Source organism: Ptychodera flava, chromosome 2 (assembly GCF_041260155.1).
Source record: "Ptychodera flava strain L36383 chromosome 2, AS_Pfla_20210202, whole genome shotgun sequence".
Classification (NCBI taxonomy): domain Eukaryota; kingdom Metazoa; phylum Hemichordata; class Enteropneusta; family Ptychoderidae; genus Ptychodera; species Ptychodera flava.
This window is the reverse complement of record NC_091929.1, coordinates 23,981,859-24,007,861: the sequence shown is the minus strand read 5'-3', so window position 1 is coordinate 24,007,861 and position 26,003 is coordinate 23,981,859. Positions and strand designations below refer to the sequence as shown.

At 36.3% G+C, this 26,003-nt stretch overlaps 2 protein-coding genes across 6 annotated transcripts in view; one reads left to right on the top strand and one right to left on the bottom strand.

Moving 5' to 3' along the window:
* Positions 1-10,895, bottom strand: part of LOC139117359 (DENN domain-containing protein 5B-like) — a 51,177-nt gene extending 40,282 nt beyond the window's left edge. For all 5 annotated transcript variants that reach the window (XM_070680403.1, XM_070680420.1, XM_070680430.1 and 2 more), the window contains exon 1: positions 10,720-10,895. In XM_070680403.1, coding sequence (XP_070536504.1) covers positions 10,720-10,816 — 97 coding nt within the window. In that variant the 5' untranslated portion in view covers positions 10,817-10,895. The remainder of the gene's footprint in view (positions 1-10,719) is intronic.
* Positions 10,896-11,046: 151 nt separating this feature from the next.
* Positions 11,047-25,244, top strand: LOC139117375 (hsp90 co-chaperone Cdc37-like). Its single transcript, XM_070680452.1, has 10 exons — positions 11,047-11,176; positions 12,595-12,728; positions 15,457-15,520; positions 15,799-15,900; positions 16,817-16,939; positions 17,500-17,658; positions 18,132-18,247; positions 18,756-18,876; positions 20,997-21,074; positions 22,350-25,244. The coding sequence occupies exons 1-10, from the start codon at positions 11,144-11,146 to the stop codon at positions 22,542-22,544; spliced, it is 1,125 nt and encodes a 374-aa protein (XP_070536553.1). The 5' UTR covers positions 11,047-11,143; the 3' UTR covers positions 22,545-25,244.
* Positions 25,245-26,003: the final 759 nt, after the last annotated feature.

Below are 26,003 nucleotides of genomic sequence, written 5' to 3'. Positions count from 1 at the left end.
CTACATACAATTAGGTCAAGGACTGGGTAATTTCTGATCAATCCAAACAGCAAGAAAGTGACTTGTGTAGTGAAAAAAACCCCAGATTATCTTAAATCAAGTACATATTTGAAGTAATATGAGCATATAAACTGACAGGCAACAAAAGTAAGTGGAAAGGAAATTAATTTTTTCTTATTAAAAGGGAGCGTCATGGTGGATTTGACATTTTCAATTCAATACTGTGAATGGGTGTGTAAAACTACAGCACAAATATAAATGGGAAACCTTGTCCTATAACAGTTCAGTCACAGAGATAATTTTTCAGTAAGATTACATGAAAGACATAGACTACATGTTATGGCAATCTGTGGTCACGTCATACAGCAATTATATTGACATCAAGAGCTGTTGGTCCTTCAAATGTCTCTTAAAGTTTTATGAAATTCTGGGCTTCTCTAGGACAGCACTGCTTTCACAAGGTTTGTGTCTATGCGTATGGGTTTATGGTTGCATGATAGTATTGTACCAAGCAACTTCCAAATGATTTTTCTGAAGAGAAGAATTACAGATATTTTCGAAGCATTTTTTGAGGATTGTCTGTTGTATATATTTTAATGCAAGAGCACAAGAAATAGATTTTGTAAAAGCAGATTCTTTTAACAAACTTTATGACTTTTCCTGCCAAGTTCATATTTCACCATTCAGGTCAAGTTGATTAAAACAAGTGAAGCATAACATGTCCAATATTATGCATTTTTAACAAAAAATTGAATATTGGAAGGTCCTTGAAAACAGTTACTGAAAACATTATTTTTACTGACAAAAGCTGCTGTACCAGACCAAGCAAAGAGCATGAAAATACAAAAGATTTTGGTTCAATACCGCTTTTTTTTACTAGTTTGGCAGAAGGGGAAGTGATACTGTCTGGCAGGAAAAAGGTTACGCATAACTGGTTCTACCAGCAAACAACATGTATGTGCTGCAAAGCCCTGATAAAGCTCCCCCAGAATTTTCGCCATGCCAACTTCTCACCCCCTGATTCCCTGCAACAAGGTCCGCGCTCGCGAGTCACTATTGATAAGAATAGGGTCTAGGTTTTTTACTGGTGGTAAAAAGGTTAGATATTTGATAAAATATATCACAAGCATGACAAAACTAGCATTTGGCTAGGCGATAATTCAGGGCGCTGCCGTTATTGATAGGAAACAACTTATCTGATGTAATCAGGATGACTGACATATCTCACAGAATGAGGCAAAAGTTGGCATGCGTGAATTCAATTATCAGCGAAAAAAGTACCGATATGTACCATTTCCCCTTTTAACGTGTGAAAGGGTTTCTATTCAACTACCTGTACTGCAAAATGGTGTGCAGTGGTTTCTTTCACCCTTGATTACATTATACATTACAGTCAATTTAGGTGAATTTGTGACACAGCTGTTGTCAGCTACTTGAATTTCATAATCTCATTACAAGCACACCCTGGCATGTGTGTGTAAATGTATAGGTCTCTCAGTGTTACATACTTGAGATCAATTGGTAAGCACATGTACTGGTATTAATAAATGTTAAAGCGAATATGCCAAGCAATTATGCCTAATAGAGCTCAAAAACTATACAGTGCAAGATTTGAGGTGATTGAATATTCGTCATTGAAACAAATCTTTATTATATTGAGCTGCTTTACTTTAACAAAGCTCAGATGATAATTTTGGTGCTGTAATTTTTCCCACCAAAATTTTAGTACAACATTTTACCAATTTTTCTGTAATTTTTTTGATAATTTTGGACCAAATGGACATCACATTTCATTGGCTACAATTTTTTATCAAAATTTGGGCAAAAATCTGAAAAAAAAATTGACAAGGGTGTCTTATAATTTAAGGAAACGAAATTTGACTTTGGCACTCAAAGGGTTGGTACACTTTGCATACAATGTAAATGAATATGTTTATTCCTGAAATATAGTCAATTAGCCTATGTACTAGATAGCTGCTATACATTATGTATTGTACTTTTAGTTATCTTTTATGATGGACATTTAACTATATTTAAGAAATAAACATATTCATTTACATCATAAAAGATAACTAAAAGTACAAATACATGTAATGTATAGCAGCTATCTAGTACATGGGGCTAATTGACACAATACTGAAGTACTACTTATAGTACTACTGATTCTGCTGGTTGTGTTATTGATCAAAACATTTGACAATATTGCCATATTATTACTGATACATTTATTCAGTTTCAGATGACACTGCAAGGCTGTGCCAAGTTTTGAAAGTATCAATTTCAATATTAGATCACCATTACTTTAAAGAGAGGTCTGGAGGTCAAATTTACTGCCCCATTATTTATCACGCTTATTTGAATATATTACAACCTGAACAGCAGACTACAGTGATTTTGGAAAAAGAAACATTATACAAGGATTGTGACAGAGAAACTGCAAATATACATCATTTTTGTTGCGCAATTGTTTCATAGAGTGCCCTGGTCAATAGATTTGTAAAGTTCTGGATTCAGATATCTTCAACCTAACAAACTCTATCTGTCCACATTGGACTGCTTTTGAAACTTTCATATTACATAACCATTAGCAGTAATCTAGCTGAAAATTAAAATTATACATACAAAATGCACATATAGATATATGCATTTTACAAGAACAAATGGCGTATTGTAGGGAAAAGCTTAGCCACACTGAAACCTTTCATACAAAAAGTCGTTACTCTAATTACGGTGACGCAAACTCAACATATGCAGTTAAACGAAATGGAAAGTTCAATTATCGAAATAGCTTTTGCTTCAGGGAAAAAAGCAACTTTTTTGATTATTGGCCATTCTTTCAACTTTTTTAATCATTGGCCATTCTTTCAACTCTTTCTTAGAAACTTAACGGGTCAGTTGGTGTCACTTTTGTGGACTTTTTTCACTGTTTTTGTTTTGTATGTCAACTGCAAGTTCTTGTTCAACTCCCTAAAGCATCTTGAAACACATATTTGACTATTCAGCTTGTCAACACAGCATTTGTATGTGTATAATATCATGTAATATTTGAATTCTAGTACAGACCTGAATTAACTTGTCAACAATAACAATGCTGTCTACACATGTACAGGCTCAGTTTTTAGGCACTGTATGATGCCATTCACACTTTGGCATACCGAAATCAGTCGCATATTGATTTCATAGCAAAGATGAACGGGACAGTTCTGTGAAAATCTTAGTACACCTACAAATGTTAACTAGGGTGGTCTAATTCATAACATGCATTGTGTGGTACCCAAATACAAAACACATGTACCATACACCTAGCTACGGGGGAGCTATCATTCCTAGTATCAGTAAGATCAAATGATTCATCGTCATATCACAAATCATCTACAACATCTGCCAGCAAATTGACATATCACTGTGTACCAAATGCCAGAATTACGCATACATCTTATCTCACTTGATAACTAAATAATTGAAACTCTGCCCATTTTGTACTAATTATTGTAATGAAATGGAAACAGCCTATCAAGGTGGCGGTGTAATTTATGATATGATAACAATATTCTAGACAAATACAAACAGCGTAATACTGGTATTGCTGAATGGGAGGAATTAATTACCCAAGTGTATTTTGTATGATTCATGTACCTCAATTTTCATGCAAAACATAAATTTTGCATTTCAGATGGTCATGGTCTTTCGCAGTTATACATTTACACGTACTAGATTGAAAAATGTTCAGCTTTGTACACTGGAAGCTCTTATAAGTGTGATTAAAATTTCATCATTGACAGAGGCAAAATGTCAAGGAAAAAATAATAACAGATCATTTTAATTCCAACACCTGAAGTTGATACATATATTATGCCATCCTCTTTGTTGTAAATATCTTTGTGTGCTACTGCTATTATGAAAATCAACACACACACAATCGCGCACAGATTCAGTTTTATATAAGAACTGTATTTTCGATACTGCATTTAAATATTTACACTGAATTTATGCATGATTTTGTCTTAAATTGCTCTATGCAGCTGGCTGTCTTTCAACATGAAACAACTTCAGACGAGAACATGTTGTTTGAACACTGGTTCAAATCTTTCGTCTAATCCACATGGCTAGATTTTAAACCCTTCCTGTGTGGTACACAGCACTGTGGCCAATTGCGGTCACCTTCAATCTTGCATCAAATTAATTTCAAAAACAACGAGAAGCATGATATTGAAGAAGGCGAGGAAAACATAGCAAGGTCATTCAAGTCATTGCCTTCCCAACGACCTTACGATGAGTCATACCTCAACATCAGGAGCACTAGATGGAGACGTGACTGTTACAGCTTTGCATACAGTCTGTCTATGTCTGCATATTACAATCACCGTGCCATCAGCATTACATCAGATTTCTCATTAGCAGGGGCAATATTAGCATTCAAAATAACACGGTTATAGAATTGTTCTGCATTTACTAACTCATATTGTAAAAGAACATTTATAGTGGAAATGAAACTGTTAAAATAAACATACATGTAGCTGCAGATGCAAAATTTCTCAAAGGTAGTGGATATGAAACTATTACTAGAATAAATATATCTGCTAAAAATTACGCTGTTTTGAGTTGAATATATGCATGTTGTGGAAGAAAGCTTCATGCAAATTCTAGATGCGTCATTATTGATATTATGCTAGAATGAATGATATTGTGTCATTTTGCCCACAGGTGGAGAAATGGGTGTGTCCGGGAGAAACAGAATAAATGGGATAATTTGTCAAAAATTAATGACCCGGTGTGTCAGCGTACTAGATGTACCCTTGTGGGGTCAGAATGTACACAAGATTTTAAATTGTGATGCAATTCAATTGATATTTATGACATCATCGAGATTCTCAGGAGAGTTACGACTTAAATATCACCCTTCACTCTGGTGATGATTGCGTCCCACACAGTGTACAATACAATCAACAGTCACGCCCATCTACCGTATGATTTTCCATCATACATTTCCAGCACTGTACAGGCAAGGGATCTTCAAAACAGAGCCCCATTAGAATAAGCACATGTTGTGAGAGTAAGCCTGTCTGAATAAGACATGACATCATTCTTAGGATTCAGATTTGAATATAAGGCAGATGGCGACTATTGTCACTACCAGTAATGGTAGTGTTAATGCACTTGTGGAAATTACAATGCGGAATCTAAAGGGTAAAATGTGGGATAGATTATGAATATTCACTCCATCTAAGAATTTTTTTTAATTAATCACTATTTTCTTACTCATGGTGATATTATTATGCAAAGTCAGATATTTTATGATGCAGAAAGATGTATCTTTACAAGTTTCTCACATCGTAAAAATATGTGTTGATCTTTACAGTAATGTTGAGTGTAATAAATCTTGCACATAAATTTTAAAGACCTGAAACCTTTTGATATTAAAGATATCTAGCGTGTTCGAGATGGGAGACTCGTGAGTAACCCTCTGTAATAATGGATTGGTAGGGGGTGTCTATGTGACAGATTTGTAATGACTGACTTAGAGGGTCTATTAAGGATATCACTGTATGACTGAGCACAGGGATTCCGCTATTAATGGGTTCTGATAATTGTCAATTTGCAAAACGGAGAAAAAAAATGAATTCACAAATACATTAAGAAAAACTTCTAAAATCAGTCTATGGCTGCATGGATTAAGATGTGACTTATAAATAAGCATTAGAAATATTTATAACTATAAGAATCATGAGTTAAATTTTTCGGCAAGCTTTCAGTTGCATTTTGTTTTATGTGTTAGAGCTATGTAAAATAGTAAAAATAGTAATATGTAAAATACGCAATATGTAAAAATACAGCAAAAAATGTAAAATATATCAAGCCGAATTGAGCATCATTATTTCATTTTTGTTTTGTTTTTATTAAATTTATGTTACAAGTAAAAAACTCTGCATTAATTTGAGCACTAACACATGCAACATAGTGAAGTACACAGATCATTTCTGGACCCTACAAACCACAACAACTCATATTTTAACATTCACATAAAATCCCATCACACTACCTTCCCCGTTAACCATCATGGTTTGTTCTGATCCTGTGGTTTTCTATACTACAGTTGGAACCCAACAAGATGAAATAGGGTAAGAGGGTTATACGACAAAAAAAATTAAATATCAAATGTAGTTCTATGCTAAAAAGTATTGGAAAGCATGTAAACGGTACCTGGTTCAGCAAATGATCTTTTCAGAGACAATGAATAGTCAAAAGTAGTTCTATGCTAAAATATATTGAAAGTATGAAAACAGTACCCAGTTCAGCTAATGGCTGCGATGAGTAATGATTTTTTGATTTTAATCACAAAACCTCAAGGGTTGTTTTAAACTGCAAGACAAAATCATTTAGATAATTCTACATTAATGTAACCGTCCCTCTTAAAATTAAAAGCAAATTATCCTTCTTTTCTAAAGTAAAATATTTTCAGCTTTACAAAAGGACATGGTACGTAATATTGTTAGCGTACCTGCACTTAGATCGTAAAATCATGTTTCAGAGACAATTTCTGTCCTGAACAAATGAGTTAGGTGATTTGTGGAGATTGCGATACCTGTTGACAGCTTGAAAATCAAAAGCTTTGCAAAGTCTGTATAATGGAGGACATCAGTGATGAAAATTTATTATCTATCATTGTTAGTTCATGATGACATACCCGATGCACACCCCAAATCATTTAGTCTATTTAAAGCACTGCAGTTACATTCAAATCGTGTTGCCGGGTTACATGTATTATAACAAATCTGAATTCTTGATAGGGTGTTGCCGTTGACAAAAGGAGATCTATTGCTTTTTTGCTACACAGGGCAGATAACTATGCTGATATGTTAATTAACAAGTGAAAAACCCTACACTGTATTCTACTGATGTTCTGAAACAAGCATGATATGCAAATTCTGTATTAACCCTTTGAGTGCTATCATTTTTCCCTTTAAAATTTTAGTGTAACATTTTCCCAATTTTTATGAATTTTTCTTCAAATTTTTATTCTTTTTTGACCAAATGGACACCATATTTAGTTGGTTACAGTTTTTCAGCAAACTTAGAAAAACCTGAAAAAAATTGAATGGGATACATATTTTACAGAGGTGACAAAAATTGACAAATGCAATTTCTTGTCTTTTGACAACACTTTAATAATTTGTCCTTAACATGAGACATTTTGCTTATTGGCTTTTTTCAGTTTTTACATCATAAACAACATTGATTGGCACAGCGACACATCCACCCTGCTTCTAGATAAAATTTGAAAAAAATAATTGGCATTTTTGGTACATACCAGGAATTAACTCTTTGTAAATTGTTACCTACAACAGTGGGTGGAGATTTTATCAATGATATGCCCACGTTTCAGTCACTGTCAGTTACCCTAATACCAGTAGGTCAAATAATTACAACTGATAAAATGCCAGTAGGGAGCAAATTTAATCCTCATTTTTTTGTAACATAGGCAATTCATCAACTTCCCACATGAACATTTTCCAAATTCAAAGTGTATAAAAGATTAATTATGTAGCATATTTCTTTAAAATATTTTCAGTACTACAACTCAATTACATCCACTTGGTGCTTACAAAGTACAGCAGAGGTGACGCCCTTGGAACAGACAGTTCATCGTTATATTTATAAAGCAGATCATATTTGCCAGTGATCCGATAAGCGAGACTATGTTAAATGACTGAACATGTAACATTTGACCCTTGAACTCTTGCCTTGTACCATTTCAGACAAATATGCAAATATCTACACAGAGTCCTGATAAAGCTGATTTTAACCTTTCTCTTTTTTGCTTTGTAACACCTTCGTGTATAAGTAATTCTAACCTTCCGATATTTTTTTTATATTTTACATTTGTAATTATCACCAAAATGTCACAAAAATATTTCATACATACCATTCAACGTTAACTGAAACAAATATATTGAAACTGACCACCAAAATGCAATTCAAAATTATCACTAATACATATATAAATGGTTAATAATTACACAACAAGCAAATACGTGGCACTTACTACTATACAAGAATCTACTACAATTCTGACAGAAAATTTTGTTTGAAAAATTCTTGCTTGTTAGGCACTCTTTATACAGTAATGTAGGAGCGTGAGTGTTTAACAAGGGATATAAAACTGAGTATTTCTGACCAAAGTTCAACAACTGTAGGAGGAACACCAATCAAAAAATTCCTTTCCATAAAAAAGGTGACCCATTTTCTATTTCTTCCAAATCACAAATACACAGATCAGCATGTGTGAATCTGTTATGCCCAGCATTGCCAAACACAATAACTGCTCAAATAAGCAAATATAAAACACGCACATCGTGATGTCTGTATATGGAGCATTATTTTTTTTTGAAGATATTTTAAGGGGCTTCATCAATACAAATATTTCATGACAAAATTATGTAATAATATGTCTTTATATTTGTCTTTCATATGGGCCATTTGTCTGTTTGACATCTTCTCCTTATCACTACTAGCCTTGGACCTTTCCTCATATGCTACACTTCCACCGAAACCACGGTGGAAGCGTACTTTAACCAACGAGAGGTCATACATGAAACTACCTTCAAAATCCTCACCAATGACTATGATAACTTGTAGTAACATATTCAAATTACATACTTCCTGTCTGATTAGAGCACACAGATATCTCCTTCAAGGGATTTTCAAAATTATTTTTCGGGTATGGCATAACATCTATATACCTTGTCTTCCTGTGTGCTTTGCATACATTGTAGGTACCCGAGAAGGGAAAGTTGATGTAAATGTGATTTGTAAACAAGAACGTGTTGAAAACAGAAATGCTGTTTTTCATTGTATGCTAATGAGTAATGGCCTTCCTTGATTATTTCACCAGGAGTTTCCTTTTGTACTCTATTTTAGTCATCAGCGGAAAACAGCGCTGTACAACACAGTTCCTGGGTCATGCTTGTCAGAAATCTTTGAAGGAAATGTTGATGTAATTGTAGTCAAATGACTGATGACAACAGTTAAGCTGGTACTGGTCTTTTGTTAATATTTTGCTGGGACTTCCCCCTGTGTATGCCATATTAGTCATCACAGCATTGTTACGCTAGGTAAAAATATTTCATTGTTCCCGGTTGGGGAATATACCTGCATACAGGTATATCCCCAAGCTTTGGAAACTCACATAGTTGAGAGATATCGTTAACATATTATAAGCCTCTGCTGTGACAAAAGAACACGCTAGGCCAATTCAGGTCTTAATTTCTCAGGGGCAACTGAAAGTCAGGGTCAGCTGCATTGCCAAGTTCATATAATGACCTTGACAACAAGCGCAAAACTCATTAGGCAGCTCAGGGACGTAATGGGCTGGAATGCTAATGACAATGCCAATAATGCATAAGTGAAACAGCTGAGGCGCATTACAAAACATCAACAAGTACGCACGTTTCAAGTGCATATCCACAGTATAGCTGCCAATGACGCTATGCGTGGCAGGGCTGTGTGTTACCAGCTACGCCTCCAACCACAGGCATAACTGGTAACATATAGACCTGCTATGCAAAGCTACGGCAAATGTTGAATTCAGAGGGATATACAAAAATTGCTTCGGAATGCGGAATAATCATATGACTTGTTTCTTTATGACATTTAATTTATCAACTCATAACTGAAACCCTTTCAGCAATACTTTCATTGGAAAGTAAGTGCATTACTGTAATTTTTTTGTTGACTGTGGTTGATGAAACATATCAATAATTAACAAAGCTTCTTACAGAGTTACACCCCGGCCAATGTACTGGCGCCAATGTTGAACGATGGCCATTCTGAAAATTGACAGGTGGCGGATAAAAGTAGAAAGGAGCTGTGTAAATTTTCCTTTGGCTTGTAGGGTGCTTGACATGACTCGTCAAGTATACATGTTCACAACAACCTGATAAAAACTGTTGCCCTTTTCTCCAGATATGAATCATAGTCGGCGGCTGTACAGTTTGTACTGGAGTGACCCTATCGCATTACAACATACGTTGTAGATGAGATTTAGTGATATCGCGATTTTTTTTTTCGTATTTTTTAAAGAAAATTTTAACCATGTGTATTCTGTGTACTTTAATGAAAAGACTAACACGGAATGGTCAAAGGATATCCCAGTTTGAACTTCCCCTCGCGTGAATATCACGGTACGACAAATCATGGATTTGAAAGAATGGTCGGTTTATCCATGAATAAACAAACCGGTCAGATTGAAAATATTCTGGTCTGTGAATTACATAATAGAGAAAAGCAAACGTCTGATTTCAAGGAACGTTGGGAATTTGTCTCCCTGTCATTGTCTTCTTAGTCAACAGGATATAAGATACGGAATCGAGAGTATAATTTATGTTACTTCCTGTTGACAGTACAGTATTCAGTTGGTGTTGTTGTTTATTTTTCCCACAGATGGAGTGACAATTAAAACTGTACGGCCTTCAAATTAGCAAAGATGCCGTGCTAGGCATGATGCAGATACCACTATGAAAATAAAATTTCGAATGAGCTCTAGCGGCGTCGAAGAGGGGCAGGCGCCGGGCATATTTTCAAGGATCAAACAGTGGCGGTGAGTGTACTCTGTGCAGCTGTGCGGCGCGGCGGACGTTGGACGTCGGGTATCACTAGGTCGTATGATCGATAAAAATATTTCATTAAAATTTATCTGTAGGTGTCAAAAAAGACACTTACCGGAAAGTTGGTCGGGTTCTAGACCTGACGATATGTCGAGACCGCAAACCACAAAATAATCGGCGAATCTAGTTTGTGCTTGAACCGTACCACTCATTGTAAATGCTGAGTTTTCGATGTTTTCACGGGAAAGCTGATCTCACCGTTGTAACTTCGACGAATCCATTTTTGCATCTGAAGGTTATCACAACAACATCTCGAACATTGCGAGATTATACGAGACCTGAACTTTGAGCACAGCAGTTCATTCAAATATTTGCAATGATATAAAAAATGGCTTTTTGTATCATTTAACTGGAAAAATAAAATAATTTTCAATTTAACGCACTTATTGAAAGGTTTGACAAGATTTGTCGGGGCTGTTATTGAAATTATGTTCATTTGAGGTCAAGCGCGCCAAGCATTGTGGGATAATTAGGTGAAAATGGTGGACTACAGCAAGTGGGATCACATCGAAGTGAGTGATGTTTTTCTTTCTTGGATGAATTTTGATATCTGCGGAAGTGGAGTTCATTGAATGATAGCTTCTCCCTTTTTCCTTAACTTGACATTTATTGGTTAATTCTTCATCGCGAAGAGATCGACAAATTTTACTTCTACGGTCACTGCACGCGACTGTCACTGTGCTCGTGATGTAAATGGTGCCGAGAACGTTTTAATACGGAAGTTTCTGGAAATTCACAGTGTGATAACGAACTGCAGCTGATGTACTCCATCGAACCCCCCAAAAACAATGATATCAAATAATCTACTACTTCGGCCAAAATTCATTGTCACCTTTCCGATGCTTTTCAAAGTGCGCAATGTTACTTTTTATTGTGTGCATAAAATTAATATTTTGGGGTTTCCCCCAAATACACAACACCATCTCCCCTGCGCCTTTGAACAATCGCCTCGTTTTTACGTCCATGTTCAGACTTACTGAGCAACAACTTGCAAACATATAAGAAAAAAAAACATCGATTGTAGGAGTTTGACAATAGTGTAATGATCTTTGTTTAAAATTTAATTTGCATATTTTTGTTTTGTTACCTTAATACAATGTGTGTGAATTTTTTTTGTCATTATTATGACAAGATGTCAAGTTACTGTCGTTAATAACTTTAATAAGGTTGAAGAGAAACAAAAAAAATTCAAAGTTTATGCTCCTATATGCATCAGACATTTCTGTTTCAAGCGGGGTATCTTTTTGTTTATGTATTCTTTAATTTGTGTGTGCTAATCCATCCACTGATTGATGAATTGAGAAATATAGCAAATTTTAAATCAAGTATTGTGACAATAGAAACAATACAGCCAGAATCTACAGAAGCCATAACTGTCATGTATACCTTCCCTTAATTTGCCAGCGTCCTATCTTTATTAGGGTAATTTTACAGATATTGAGTCTGACCTAGACTCTACTTTGACTTGAGTGCAATTTTGCTAATGATGCACACAATAGCATGGTTTTTTAGCCCTGGTACTGTACCACAATTACATTGATAAACCCAGTATAATTGACATATATGCTGCCGTATAAGGTATCTTCTTCAAATAAAATGAAGGCCCTCTTTGCTTAGAATTAAGCATGCTACTTGTTCAAAGTATATTCACACTGTCCTCACCGGTGTCAAGTATTCATACTGTTACACTGAATTATACTGTCACATCCTCGTTTTATCTTGCAATGCACTGCCAATAGCTTGGACATCTTTTTCCAATTGAATCACACAGCATTCTGTCAGTGCATTCAAGCATTTGGGAAAGCAAGCACTAAGTTGTGTAGAATTCTTAATAAATTCCTGAGTAGAGTGGGAACCCTTCCTTAAAAGTGTAAGCCTTACTTTTACAGTTTCCGATACTTTGTGCCTGTTTTGCATTTTTAATTCCTAGATATCCGATGATGAAGATGACACTCATCCCAACATTGACACACCAAGTTTATTCCGATGGAGACACCAGGCTCGAGTGGAAAGGATGGAAGAAAGCAAGAAGGAAAAGGAAGAGTTTATAAAAAAATCTACACAGTAAGTATTGTTAAACTGTATGGACATGTTTTATGTGCTGACAACCAAAGACTCAGGATAGTTTTAGTTTTTGTCTTCTGCTAGACAACGTACAAAAGATATTTTATCTAATTATTTTATGAACAGCATAAAATAACACTTTAACCATCATCCTGCCAAGTTTATATCTCACCATCAGGTCACACTGGTTAAAATCAGTGAGGCATGACAGGTTCCATATTTTGCATTTTAACAAAACCCCAAACATTTTAAGGCCACTGAAAACATGGATTCTGTAAACTTTATTTTCACAACTTAACCAACTATAACATATATTTTTTTGCTCAGTACTGTTTTTTACTGACTTGGCTGATTGGGAAGGATAAGGGTAAGGATATAAAGGTTATGCAAAAGTTTCAATTTACAGGTTGGACACAGTTATATTTTCATTGACTCTCAACATATACCTTGGAGTTGTGTAATTGTACTTTTCCACCAGTTTGTTTGCATAATTTTTATACCAAGTAAGGCAAGGTGTACACTAGAGTCTACATAATTGCTGTACCTGACAAAATTATGATTATGAACCATATTCCATGTAGAATTGGATGAGATTGTGTGATGTATCAAGAGCCAAAGTGACTGTACAATTCTTCACATTTTCAGGAGTTATGAATATTCATAAGTACAGCATACTGCGTGTAAAAGTACCCAGATTAAAAGTGAAATTGAGCTGGTATCACTAGAAAGCATTTAACCTGTTCACCCCCGATTCCCTGTAAACAGGTCCATAATCACCATTGATAACAATGGGTTTGGACCAAACCATGGTGGTGAAAGGGTTAAAGAAAGGAGTATGTCTTATGTGCACATGCAGTCATGTTTATTTTTGCCAAACAATCTTTAATGGGCAAGAATGGGTACACAAACTTTACACTGAAACATGCCTTCTCACATGTAAAGAAATTTGCCACAAGAGGTTAACTCTGGATAAAGTGTCGCAGCATATACAGCATATACTAACTATTTCATGAAACCAGTGTTTCCCCTGGGTTCCAAAATCTTGTAGCAAATTTGGCTAGAAGCCCTAAAAAATTATTCGCCAATCCAGATATTCAATTAGCCAAGCCGATACCGATGATCACAAATGACGTCATTTTTCTCATTAATATGCAAAAATAAATATTTGTCTGCATTTTCCGTAAGAATGACAGAAATAAACCCTGTTAGTGCTACTATGGATACTAAAAGTCACACCAGTTTATGGTTCAGATTACAAGGTGCCAACATCAGCCACACATACAACATAAAATTTGTCCGAATTCCAAGCGACACTTGTCCAAAGTTAGGCGTATGCATTGCAACTATAGGCCTATTCAGTAACAAACCTGAAATCGCTATTGTGCGATACTGTACATATCGCTACAGACAACGGCACGAAACCTGGTTCAGCATACTAGTTTTTTCAAACGAATCAGATATCCATTCTCGTAGCAGTTTGAAAGTAAAGTACTCTCAGACTTGAGAAATATGTGCATTTTTTAGACTTCCAATACATTTCCTTTACGCTTGAAGTTTAGCAAGCGAAGCTCAGACAGCGCATAGCGTATCAATGGCGCTTGGGTCAGGGGTCATCATCAAAGACGTCAGTGTGTATTCACAGCCAGCTTCAATCATGCCATGGCTCGCAGAAATCACAGATCATAAATCTAAATGTTCACGTCTAGAACAGAACCGTAAAATATCAAATATATACCCTTTTGATATGGAGAAACATCTTTTTGTTTCACTGACGATCAAGTTAAATGCTCAAATATCGCGACAAGACTTGCGTATTTATTTGCACGATGTGAACGCGGAACTAGGCCGACTCGGCGGACGAGCGAGCGCTTCTCTGAAAGTCTGTATACGATGTCACGTCACAATACACCACGGTCCGTGATACACTGAAAATTGTCGCGAATTTATATTTAAGGAAGCCAATTCACACAAGTTTCTAACGCCAGTAAAGGTATTTTCTTGTTGGCAGCAATACACCACGAACATTTTCGCTATTCAGGAGTGCCTTACTCGCTCTACGTTCTAAAAAATGTCATGCGTATGCTTTTGACCATGCATGCCGCTACCTTCCTTTCCAAATTCACGATCGACTTTCCTACATTGATCATAATTTTTCTTTCCATTTCATAGCTTTACTTGCGCTTAGAATGTGTGTTGTAGGGGTGGTTCCCCCCATATTGGTGGAGCAGCCAAAGTCAAAAAGGAAAGTTTGCCGTTTTGCTTAGTTTCACCGTCACTACGATCCTTCAATTCAATTCAGTGTTGACGATGACATGGCTGTCACTGCACGGAGTTATCTGTAGGCACACATTGCGCGTAGTCAAACCCAAAACTTCGCAACATTTTAGTCAACTAGTCATGATATACATGCGGTACTATTGATTTGTGAGTTGTTTCGTTACAATTTTATTCATACTGTATGTGTTACAAATAGGATCTCCTGACGCATAAGGTCGGGGATGCACAGAGATAAAGCATTACATCTCAAGTTGAATGCAGGACATGTGCGCGCGGACAAAGTGATGACGTCATAGTGCAATTTTCGATTCGCAAGTTTGGCTAACTTTTGCCAAAATCTTCTCGCCAAACGCTACTTTTTTCTCGCATTTGCGATTTGGCGAGCGGGCAGCGGAAACACTGGAAACTAATCAAAATTTTGTAAATTTTTGTCTTTTGTCACCATGAAAAGGGCCAGGAAAAATTTAGAAGAGACTCGGCAGCGGTTTGAACAACTCTGTGTAGAAGGAAAAAAGGCAAGTTGTGACCTCATCTTTCTGTTTCATTTTTTCCAAAAAATATCAAAGTGCAGGTAGAATTTGGATGTAAAGATGGCATCATCTATATCATGGTCGTTTTTACTTGCATTGCCAGTAGAGAGGCAATGACAGTGAACAAAGACAAACAGTGAAAGAAACATTGCCATCTGCACATATAGATTTAATAACATATGATCATAACCCCATGATGAATTTTGATGGTTCACCAGTTTGTTTGGGGCAGTGGTCCATTGATTCAATGGCTTATTTCACAGGATTCAGAAGAAGGCCGCAAATTGCAAGACACTTTGAAAGAATATGAAAAACAGACTGCAGAATGGAAGAAAAAAGAAGATGAGATTGCCAAGAAGGAGAGAGTGAGAACAGTTTTATCTTCAACTCTTTCACCACCATTGTTTTACCAATATCCACTCTTAATCAATACTGATTGTTATCGGGCAGAATAGCTTTGGCGATGTGCAGCAGCTTGAAAGGTTGTATCTGAATCAGATAGGTAGATTGTCAAATGATTATTTACACCAACTTACAGAAACTAAAGCTATTGTGTAGCTGATTGTTTGATTGGAAATGATTCACTAATGACAATGAATTTCAGCTGACCAAGTGCACAAAACTAAAGCTTCCAAGACACTGCTCATTGCCAGAACAGGTTAGACAAAAATAAGTGCATGTGTTTGTTCAACCCTTTCACCCCCAGTTCCCTGTATACAGGTCCAACTTTACCATAGAAAACAATGGATTTGGGACAAACCATGGTGGTGAAAGGGTTAATTGTTAGTGGACACTTCAGCTCTACAGGGGACGATTTATTTATTATTCTCTCCTGTTTTCGGTTTCTGGGTCTGCAATCTATGGTGTTGATCATTTCTATATGTGGTATACATCCTATATTAATTGCACATTTTTTTTATAGTTTAGCCCTTTAGGTGTCAAAGGTTTATTGTCTTTATTTATAAAATATAACAAAGGCAATTTTTCTCAGACTTTTCCCAAAGTTCTGATCATAAACTGTAGCCAATGAAAAGATACATCCATTTAGTCCAAAAATGTCAAAAATTGTACAGAAAAATACTTAAAAATTGGTAAAATGTTACACTAAGACTTGGGTGGGAAGTATTGCAGCACTCAAAGGGTTAAGAATTCTCAAGTTGCTAAAACTATACTAATACGGTGCGCTCAAAGTCAAGACTTTTGCAGTTCATTCAAGGCGGTTTTACATGTAAATTTACAGTCAAAAGATAACTAAATTAGATTTTGTTAAATTTTTTCCAGTTAACCCCATGGAATGTGGACACAATCGGCCATGATGCTTGGCAGAAAACAATAATTAACAAATATGACAAAGATGAGAAAGATGTGAAAGATATGACAGATGAAGAACTCAGTAAAAGACATGTAAGTTTGGTTGAAAAAAACCAAGGTATACATAAACTTGAAGCCTCATCAGCTGAATCTTTTTGCATTTTACTTACCAAACTATACCATCTAATCTTCAGAGAGATGTTTGGATTCCCATTATTAATCCATATTACCTTTGAAAAATGTCACTGTTTAAATACTTGGTGATGGATTTGGTAGATTAGATGTGCTTACACATGTGTATAATTGTGGCAGCCATATTTGAGTTGCAACTCAGAAATAGTTTAGTCTGAGTTGTGAGTTCCTTGCCAGTCCATTGTTTGTAAAACTTTCTGTGGTCACACTCTAGTAAGCATTTTTAGATAAGTTACACATACATTTGATTTTATTGAAAAAATACTGATGTCACTTTAATAATACTTGGTCATATGTTCCTCATTGTACAAATTAATACTTGTCTCAGGGTGCTTTTAATCCTTTAGATAATGCTGAAGCGTAACTATAGCTTATCATTGGTCCTGTGTTCACGTTGGCCCAAATGTTTTACATCATGTCCTTTTGCTGTAATAATCTGTCCCCATGTATGTTCCTTGCAGAGAACATTTGTAGAGAAAAATGAAACCAAAATAAAAAAATTTGGAATGATGAGAAGATGGGATGATAGCATGGAGTTCTTGGTTGAGAATCCAAACCTTACCTGTGAAGAAACCGCCAATTATCTAGCCATCTGGGCTATTGATCTGGAAGTTGAAGAGGTAAGTGTCAAGATATTAGTGTTATCTCATCTCAGTGTAAAATTTGCTGGGTTTGATGAGTTCATGTGCAGAGTAGCAACAGGCAGTATCCCACCGCAGCCACCATTGTTAGGAAATCATCACCTATCCAAAGCCAAATGTGCATTTGCATACATGCATGCATTGCTGTATTCAGTAACAAATATATAATGATGATCAGTGCAATAGGTTAAACCTGGAATGGCAATGGACCATGGTACAAACAAAACCACATGCACAAACCCTCATACATGTAGCAATAAGTGTATTTCTTGGCACATTTGTATACAAGGTTATTTTCAACATCATCATGTGATCTCTTTGGAGTACTGAGTCTGCACCAGAGTACTGTCTGTGTCTTCATAAGCCTTTGCCTTGTCTACAAAAATCTTATGACAAAGATGGGCGGCATTGACAGCTATAGTTTAATCTCCATTGTGATATTTTTTGTACAGAAACATGGACTTATGGAACAGGTAGCCCACCAGACCATTGTGATGCAGTACATTTTGGAATTGGCAAAGAGTATGAAAGAAGACCCAAGAGCATGTATTAGACCATTCTTTACAAAGTAAGTCATACGAAGTGCACCTGTAATTCGAAATTTCTTCAATAATGATATTCATTTATGCAAAGTGCATTAATGAGCATTGTTTGAATATGCAAATTAACAGATAATGAGTCATTATCATTGGAGAATGTTCATTGATGTAAAATTGTGCGTTATGTATTGAAGGGCATCTACATCCTAGGTATTGCTCAGTGATTTAAACCAGGAATTCCATGGACTTTGGTACAAACAAAACTAGGGCAGAAACATAGATAGAACTATGTGTATTCCTGTGCGCATACTTATCCATTATATACTTATTTGTACTGCTGTAACATAGCATCTTCAGTGTCCATTTTGGCAGAACATCATAATAGTCAGGGCGACATTCTGTTTTTGAGTAGACCATACCCCTTCACTTCACAATGCTTTACCTATGAGGGACCATGACTACAGATTTGTTCAATGGATAAGTTACCTCGCAGCAGCTGTAAATTGAGTGTTTGTTATTTGTGTTCTGTTTCCATAGAATCAAGAAGGCTGACAAGATGTACAAGGACTGCTTCAATGATGAGTTGGAGTCATTTAAAGAAAGGGTCAGAGGTCGCGCCAAGGCAAGAATAGATGAAGCCATGAAACAGGCAGAGGAGGTGAGTTCAGTTGCACCACAGAGTACCATGCCATGAAAACAGCAGCAAACTAAGAAATATACTCACAAAATAAACTAGAATGAGTATGCAAATACAGTCTGCCGTACTGCACAAAAAAGGGGAATGGTAAAGCAACTTTCAGATATTTCACAGTGTATCCTCTTGTCTGCTTTGTAATTTTTTGTCCCATGGATGGTTTTAGCCACTCTGAATTCAAGTGAATAATAGTGATAATATATCAAGGAGAATTTTATTTTAGTCTCACTGGTTTGTGGGTTTCCTAGCCCTCTTTTCTCCTAATGCGTAAATTAGTTTCTTAGGCCAAAACAAGGAATTTTTTTGTTGATATCCCTTTCAGTAGCAGTAACATGCTTTCAGGGCTTGACAATTCCTATCACCCGACGCCCGGGACAAGTGAAATTTACGTTTGGGCAAGTCAAAAATAAAATCTGGTCGCCTTTGCCAAGTTGTTTATACAACTTCTGGCGCAATCAATGCGAACCTAAGTTGCGGTTTGTGCACGTGTCGCCCGATTTGCGTTGTCGTTCACACAAAATAAATGTCAATCACTGACTTTTTTAGATACAATTGTGACGTTCTTCTGCGATTCACTTGTTGACTCACACAATGTTGCAATTTTTCGATGATGGACATGAAATTGTTTCATCGTCTAATTAAAAAAGTCGCTTAAAATTTGGCGTAAAGAGCATTTCTTTGTTGTATGCTGACTGCTCCGCCCCAACAAATTAGGTAAAAAATTGCAAAACCCAATCATATTGCTTATCGGCGATCGACCGTGCAGTACTTCAAAATCATTTATGCGGCCTAGCGAGGTAGATGAACATTGTTGGCAGATAGTTTGTGGAGTGATCGCTGTAAATATGAGTATTTTACGGTAATATTTCCACTAACGCAAACAAGGCATTGTGCATTTTCGCGAGCCAGAGCGTAATTTCCGCTCCGCAGACCTACGCAAAAATCAAGCAAAGCTGTTGCCGTAAAGAGGCGCGTGGTTTACAATGATGTGCATTGTGTAACTCTGAGAAACGACGTTGTGATGATTTACGACGGCGCCACGAGGGCCAGCGTGAGTGGGATCGTCTGAGAATCAACGACTCGATGTGATGATTAGAATGATGTTTCTGACAAAAGATCTAAACATAAGCGTTATGATGAGGAAAAACGCCGTAGATGTTATCTCCCGAAATGGAAAGCACAGTGGCCTTGGTTGAAATATGACGGTTCCAAAATGTTCTGTACGTCGTGTCTCAAATACCCCACCATTGCCAAACCATGGAGGTAGGAAGAGACTACCTCCATGGCCAAACCAAGCGAAATGCTTTTCTTGACGGATGCGACATGTTTCGCGTTGAATCGATAAGGTCTCACGAGTTTAGTCAACCGCATTTGGACTGTTTGGCGCATCGCAGATGAGATCGTGACGGGGACAATGATTGTGGAAATTTTGTGGGTCCCGCTGAGCCCGATACGGTTTCACTTGCCAACACCCCAATCGCATGCACTCGCAATGCGTGAACCGAATGACAACGACCAGCGACAGAAACTGACCAATCTTTTTACGACGGCATTTATGCTTGCCAAACACGGGAAGCCGATGTATGATGTGTACCTTCAAATTCAATGTTTTGTTAGCCCTGCGTACAGGTCTGTGTGTTCCCGCGTTATACGGCCTCTTGTGGTGGAGGCCGTATAACGCCTGGAACACACAGACCGTACGCAGGCCTACTTCAATGTAAACTTTTGAGAAAAATCGGCATCAACATCGGCGAAAATTACCAAAATAGAAAGCCCTCAAAGCCGATACGGAATTCGTGGCAAGTATTTTGGTCTTGATTATTACAAATGGAGGACAAGTAAAATTTTGAGAGGACAAGTGAAACTCAAAATCCACTTGTCCAACGGACAAGTGAACTGGAAAAAAATTGTCAAGCCCTGGCTTTGTCTCATATGTGAATGTCATTTTGTAGCATTGAAAGAAATATAAAATTAAATTTATAAATATTTGATAACATTCAAATATTAATGAATTGATATGACTGACAGTGAATTTGTTGTTTATTTATTTGTTTATTTATTTATTTGATTTGTTTACATGACAGGAAATGAGAAAAGAAAGAGAGAGTAGACTAGGACCTGGTGGATTAGATCCAGTAGAAGTGTTTGAGTCATTACCTAAAGTAAGTTTCCTTCATAATTTTGTTTGTACTTGTGTGTAGCAGGGCAACATGGGAAATTGATCATAAATCAGGACAGGGGAATTTGATAATCATGATACGCCTGACAGGGGAAATATGACAATGTCGCAAAATGGTATCAGCACAGTGAAACTGATCAGCAAACTCAAATCATCATGAGAGCAGTTTGTTTGGTATGTATGGAGTTAACCTGCTCACCCCCAATACCCTATAAACAGGTCCACTGTCATTATATGATAATGACAAATTTGGGCCAAACCATTGTGGTGATAGGGTTAAAGGAAAGGTTATGTTGCTAGAATGTAGAAATGTGTTGTCTTTCATATCTAGCTGATAAAACTCGGAAATAGCAATGGTGACGTCACAATTCGTTATCCTTTTCCTCTGTACGTACGACAGTTAATGAGAATAACAAAGGTGGAAATGTCACCATCTCTACATCTGGTAAAATATTTTCTCTCTACCTCATTCCTGAATCTGGAAGTATATCACCATGACTTCACTTCCTGTGGAAGTCATTGACAGATTTGTGCATTGCCCAAGATACACTTTGTATCCCAATAGGGCGCTGTTGGTTTCCCTTGACAAAGAGAAAATTTGCTGCATTGGTCCCCTTGAATTTTTTTCCTTCACTTCACTTGTTTGCAGTTCATCATTAACGGTGGACATATTTACTATCAAAGTTTGATTTCATGAAATAATGTTAACTTTCCTTGAAAAGCACAGTGTAAATGTTGAAGGTCATTACTCATCATCTATTTCAATAAACAAGTCTGGTGTCTGGAATTCTTCTTGATTCATAGAATCAATCCATTAATAACAAATAATGGCTAAACCATAGCCTACTTTTAAATCTTAAAAACATGGAATGCATGACTCATTAATATTCATCATTTATAATGAGTTATAGTCATCAGATACTCATACTCAAACAATACTCAAAAGTGCCTGAATTATTATGTCAGGCTTCGAGTATTAGATATCTTTTTTAACCTTTTCATTATCATGGTTTTGCCCAACCCATTGTTCTTAACGGTGGTTCTGGACCATTTTACTGTAATTTGGGGTGAATAGGTTCATAGCCCTGTACTTGGGTGTTCATAGCATCCAAGACTGAGATGTGTTCCTTGAGGACAACCTTTGAACTATTTCCATCCTATAGAGTACCAGGACGAGTTATTGACTGATAAATCTTTCAGTCTAATGGAGACATGGGTAGCTGCCTCACTGATGCTTGGTATCATTTCTATCTTGCAGAGTTTACAATCGTGTTTTGAGAGCAAAAACATCGAGCTGTTGCAGAAAACGCTGATGGAAATGGACAGTGAGGAAGCCAAGTACCACATGAAGAGGTGCGTGGATTCCGGAATGTGGGTTCCGGAAGCCAAGCAACAGGAGGGAGCAGCCGGAGAAGAGTCGGAAGAGCCGGTTTATGAGAATCCGGATCAGTGAACAAAATGATCATGTTAGGATAATGCTGGTAGTATTCCTAGTTCATAAACTCTTAGCTTCCTACATTATGCCATTAGAAAGATTGGTAGCTGACAAACAACTTGAACCACTTTGACAGTAAATCTGAAAGGTCGCCATGGGGTCAAAATTCAAAAGGTCAAAGATAATCTCTTTGAAATGCTGAATTTTAGTATATACAGTAGTTATTTGATTTCAAAGTTTGAACTTTTTCATTCAAAAGCCAAAAAGGATACGCATATGTAAAATTGTACATTTTTCACAATTGAATAAACAAAGTAGGAATATTTATGTAGCCCAATGTCAAGCTTAATACATTTGTCAATAAAAATTTTTTACTGCCATTGTTCTGTGCTTTCTCTTTTCGTAAATGCTGTCATTTCATCACATGTCTATTATTTGAAAGGTTTATGTTCTTTCAGTAAAATTGTAAATGCAGTTTGAAATTTGCAAATGTGGTGAACTTGCATTTAAAAAATTGATTTGACACAATCAGAAATGTTCACAGGTTTGACCTCCATATCCTTTGCAGTAGAAATGTGCATAGACTGTTAGAATACAGATTGGGGTCTATTGGCAAGCCAAGTGAGCACAAAACATGTTATGTTTGGTGAAGAATAATTTAATCAATACTGGTACACTTCAAGGTAGTATGCGCCCAAGAAGTAATAACAGACTTAAAAACTTTTGCTCAAAACTCTTCAATGAAATCTTTCAACCATTCTCTTACCGAATCAAGAATAAAAACGAGGGGTCGCCGTGCAAAGTTTGTTACTAGAGAAATAAATGATCTAACATTCACTGATATTTGAAATTCAAACTACTGTGGAGAAAAATGAAATTTTTGATTTTCCAAAAACTGGAATGTTGAAAATTGTTCGTACTCCAAGAACTTTAACCCTTTCACCACCATGGTTTGTCCCAAATCCATTATTTTCAATGGTAAACTTGGACCTGTATACTGGGAACTGGGGGTGAAAGGGTTGAAATGAGCCTGTACAAGTGGTATATCAGCAAACAATTTTAAAAATAAGAGAATATCTGTCCCCAAGGTGGATTTTACCTTAAACCAATTGCTTCCCCACAATCAGCATCCTTGATAATAATTCTCAAACTGGATGGACATAGACAGTGTTACATTGACTGTGATATATTGAACTCACTTTGCTGAAGGACTCTTGCCGTTTTCGACTCTTTCGAACAAAAACGTGTCTACATATTTTTTTGTAGTTACCTGACAAAATTTCAGTGTAAACCAACTTTTTATGCAAGGCTTGTTACATTGAAAAATTTTTCTTAAAGTTTTGGTCAGAATTTATCCCTTTCACTTCAGTGGTTTGGTCCAACCCAATCGTTTTCTATGGTAAAGTTGGACCTGTAACTGTGATATGGGGATGAAAGGGGTTATGGAAAACAAGCTAGCAGAGAAGTATGAGTAGACACTGCTTGTGTCCTACACTCCTCTAGTGGGGGTGGGGGGATATATGGTACGACAAGATTTTAACCAGTTCACAACACATGTGCGTGAGCGATAGCAAGTTCATATACAGAGTGAACTGGTCAAAAAAAAAGTTGTTTAATGACTTTTTATTGTAACAGACTGGCATGAAACCTTAAAAAGAGAATTTTTCACTTTGAGCTGACGCTTAAGCTGACCATGCTGTGTCACAAAGATTGTACAGTTTCACTTTTCGACCAATCAGGTCACTTTATTTTTGCCATCAATAACAGGCTGGTATTATATAATTGATGATAAACAAATGTTCCAAGGGATTTAGCTAGCAACTAGGAATATTGTGATTTTCTATATAATTATAATCAACTATCAGCATTGATTTATAGAAAGAACATGGCACAAAGTAAGGCATATATGAAGAACTCTAGGCTCACATTTTGTTATGACAACAAATGGGTTTTCTGTGGGGCCTTCCAGTAACCTTTTGATATATGACCCTCAGGAGTATGTTAATTTTCAAAATTATTCAGCTTTGGCCCTGTTCTGTTCAGTGTTTGCCGTATTGGATTCCAAATGACCAAAACCATCATCAGTGTGCAGGACTGTAAAGTGAAACCCTAATTTTGCTCTGTGATCTGATATTTTATCAAATTGTTATACAAAAACATCACTGGCTGCTTCTCTCTCTCTCTCTCTCTCTCTCTCTCTCTCTCTCTCTCTCTCTCTCTCTTGGAACTTGGGAGTACAATCTGTCCTCATGTTGGCTGCAGTGTTCGCAATGAACAATATGAATGAATGAGCTTGTACCGGGTATCTGATAAATGTAATGATATACAACTGATGTTAAATTTTTCCAAGAATGTGAAATTTCCATTATAAAGGGTCTTCTCTGAGTTGCCTATCCTTTTCTGATATATTAACTTTTTGTGCCAAGAGCTAATACATTACTGACATGTAGTTGTAGCTATGGAGATTTGATTGAGAAAATTCCAATAAAGCCACAGCTATGTCCATTATAATGAGGAATACAGATATTGTATATAGTCAGATGAAAAGAATTTTGGCTTTGTTATTTAAATTCTAAGTTGCCATGGTGATGTTCATAATTTTGTGAATGCTGTACAGGGTTTGAATGTTATCAAACCTTCGATATTAATGACAGGTTCAGATATTGAAGACTGTTGACCGAATTTTGTATGCATCCATTAAAATATGCTTCTGCTAAACCTTTCTGCTGTTGGTCTGGTACGTGCTTATGATGTATGTGTGTGTGTGTGTGTACACATGTGTGACAGCACTTGGCACACTTTTGAGAAACAAAATTCGTGCACAACATAGCAAAATTTACCGAGTTCATATCAGATACCTGTCCTCAACACTAGCTGAAGGCTTGAAGACTATTTGCTTGGATATATTCTGCTTGTCTGCTTATCTATCCGCCTTTCTCAACATCTATTTGGAATCATTAGCTTTATAAAAAACCCACAGGAAAAGGGCCTTTTAACCAACAACCAGGATTACAGGAACAACAGCTTTAACTTTTCATAATTTCAAGATTTTGTTCCATAAAACAATATTTTTATTCGTCTGACTAGAGCACATTGAAATATGAAATACCTTGCCAAAATATGGCGTGGAATATGTGATGTTTTGACAAATAAATTCTTGTCTGGACTGAAATTCAGTCGTCATCAATAGCATAGAAGATATTACATGTAAGCTTTGTTGTGAGTTGGGCATTTGACATGATTTTGGAATAAGAACAATTTTCAAAAACAAAAATGCTGGAAAATATATAGTAATTTTTGTTTTCTCATTTTGGAATGTTGCAAAAGATAAGCTAGATTATAGAAGATTGTAAAAATAAGTATCTAAATATATAGTGAAGCTATCATCATATGTTTTCTGTGCTACAGTGTTCTGTGCTCCAATGGCAGCTTTCTTGTATATTCCATATTCATTGCATTCACAGACACAAGATTCAA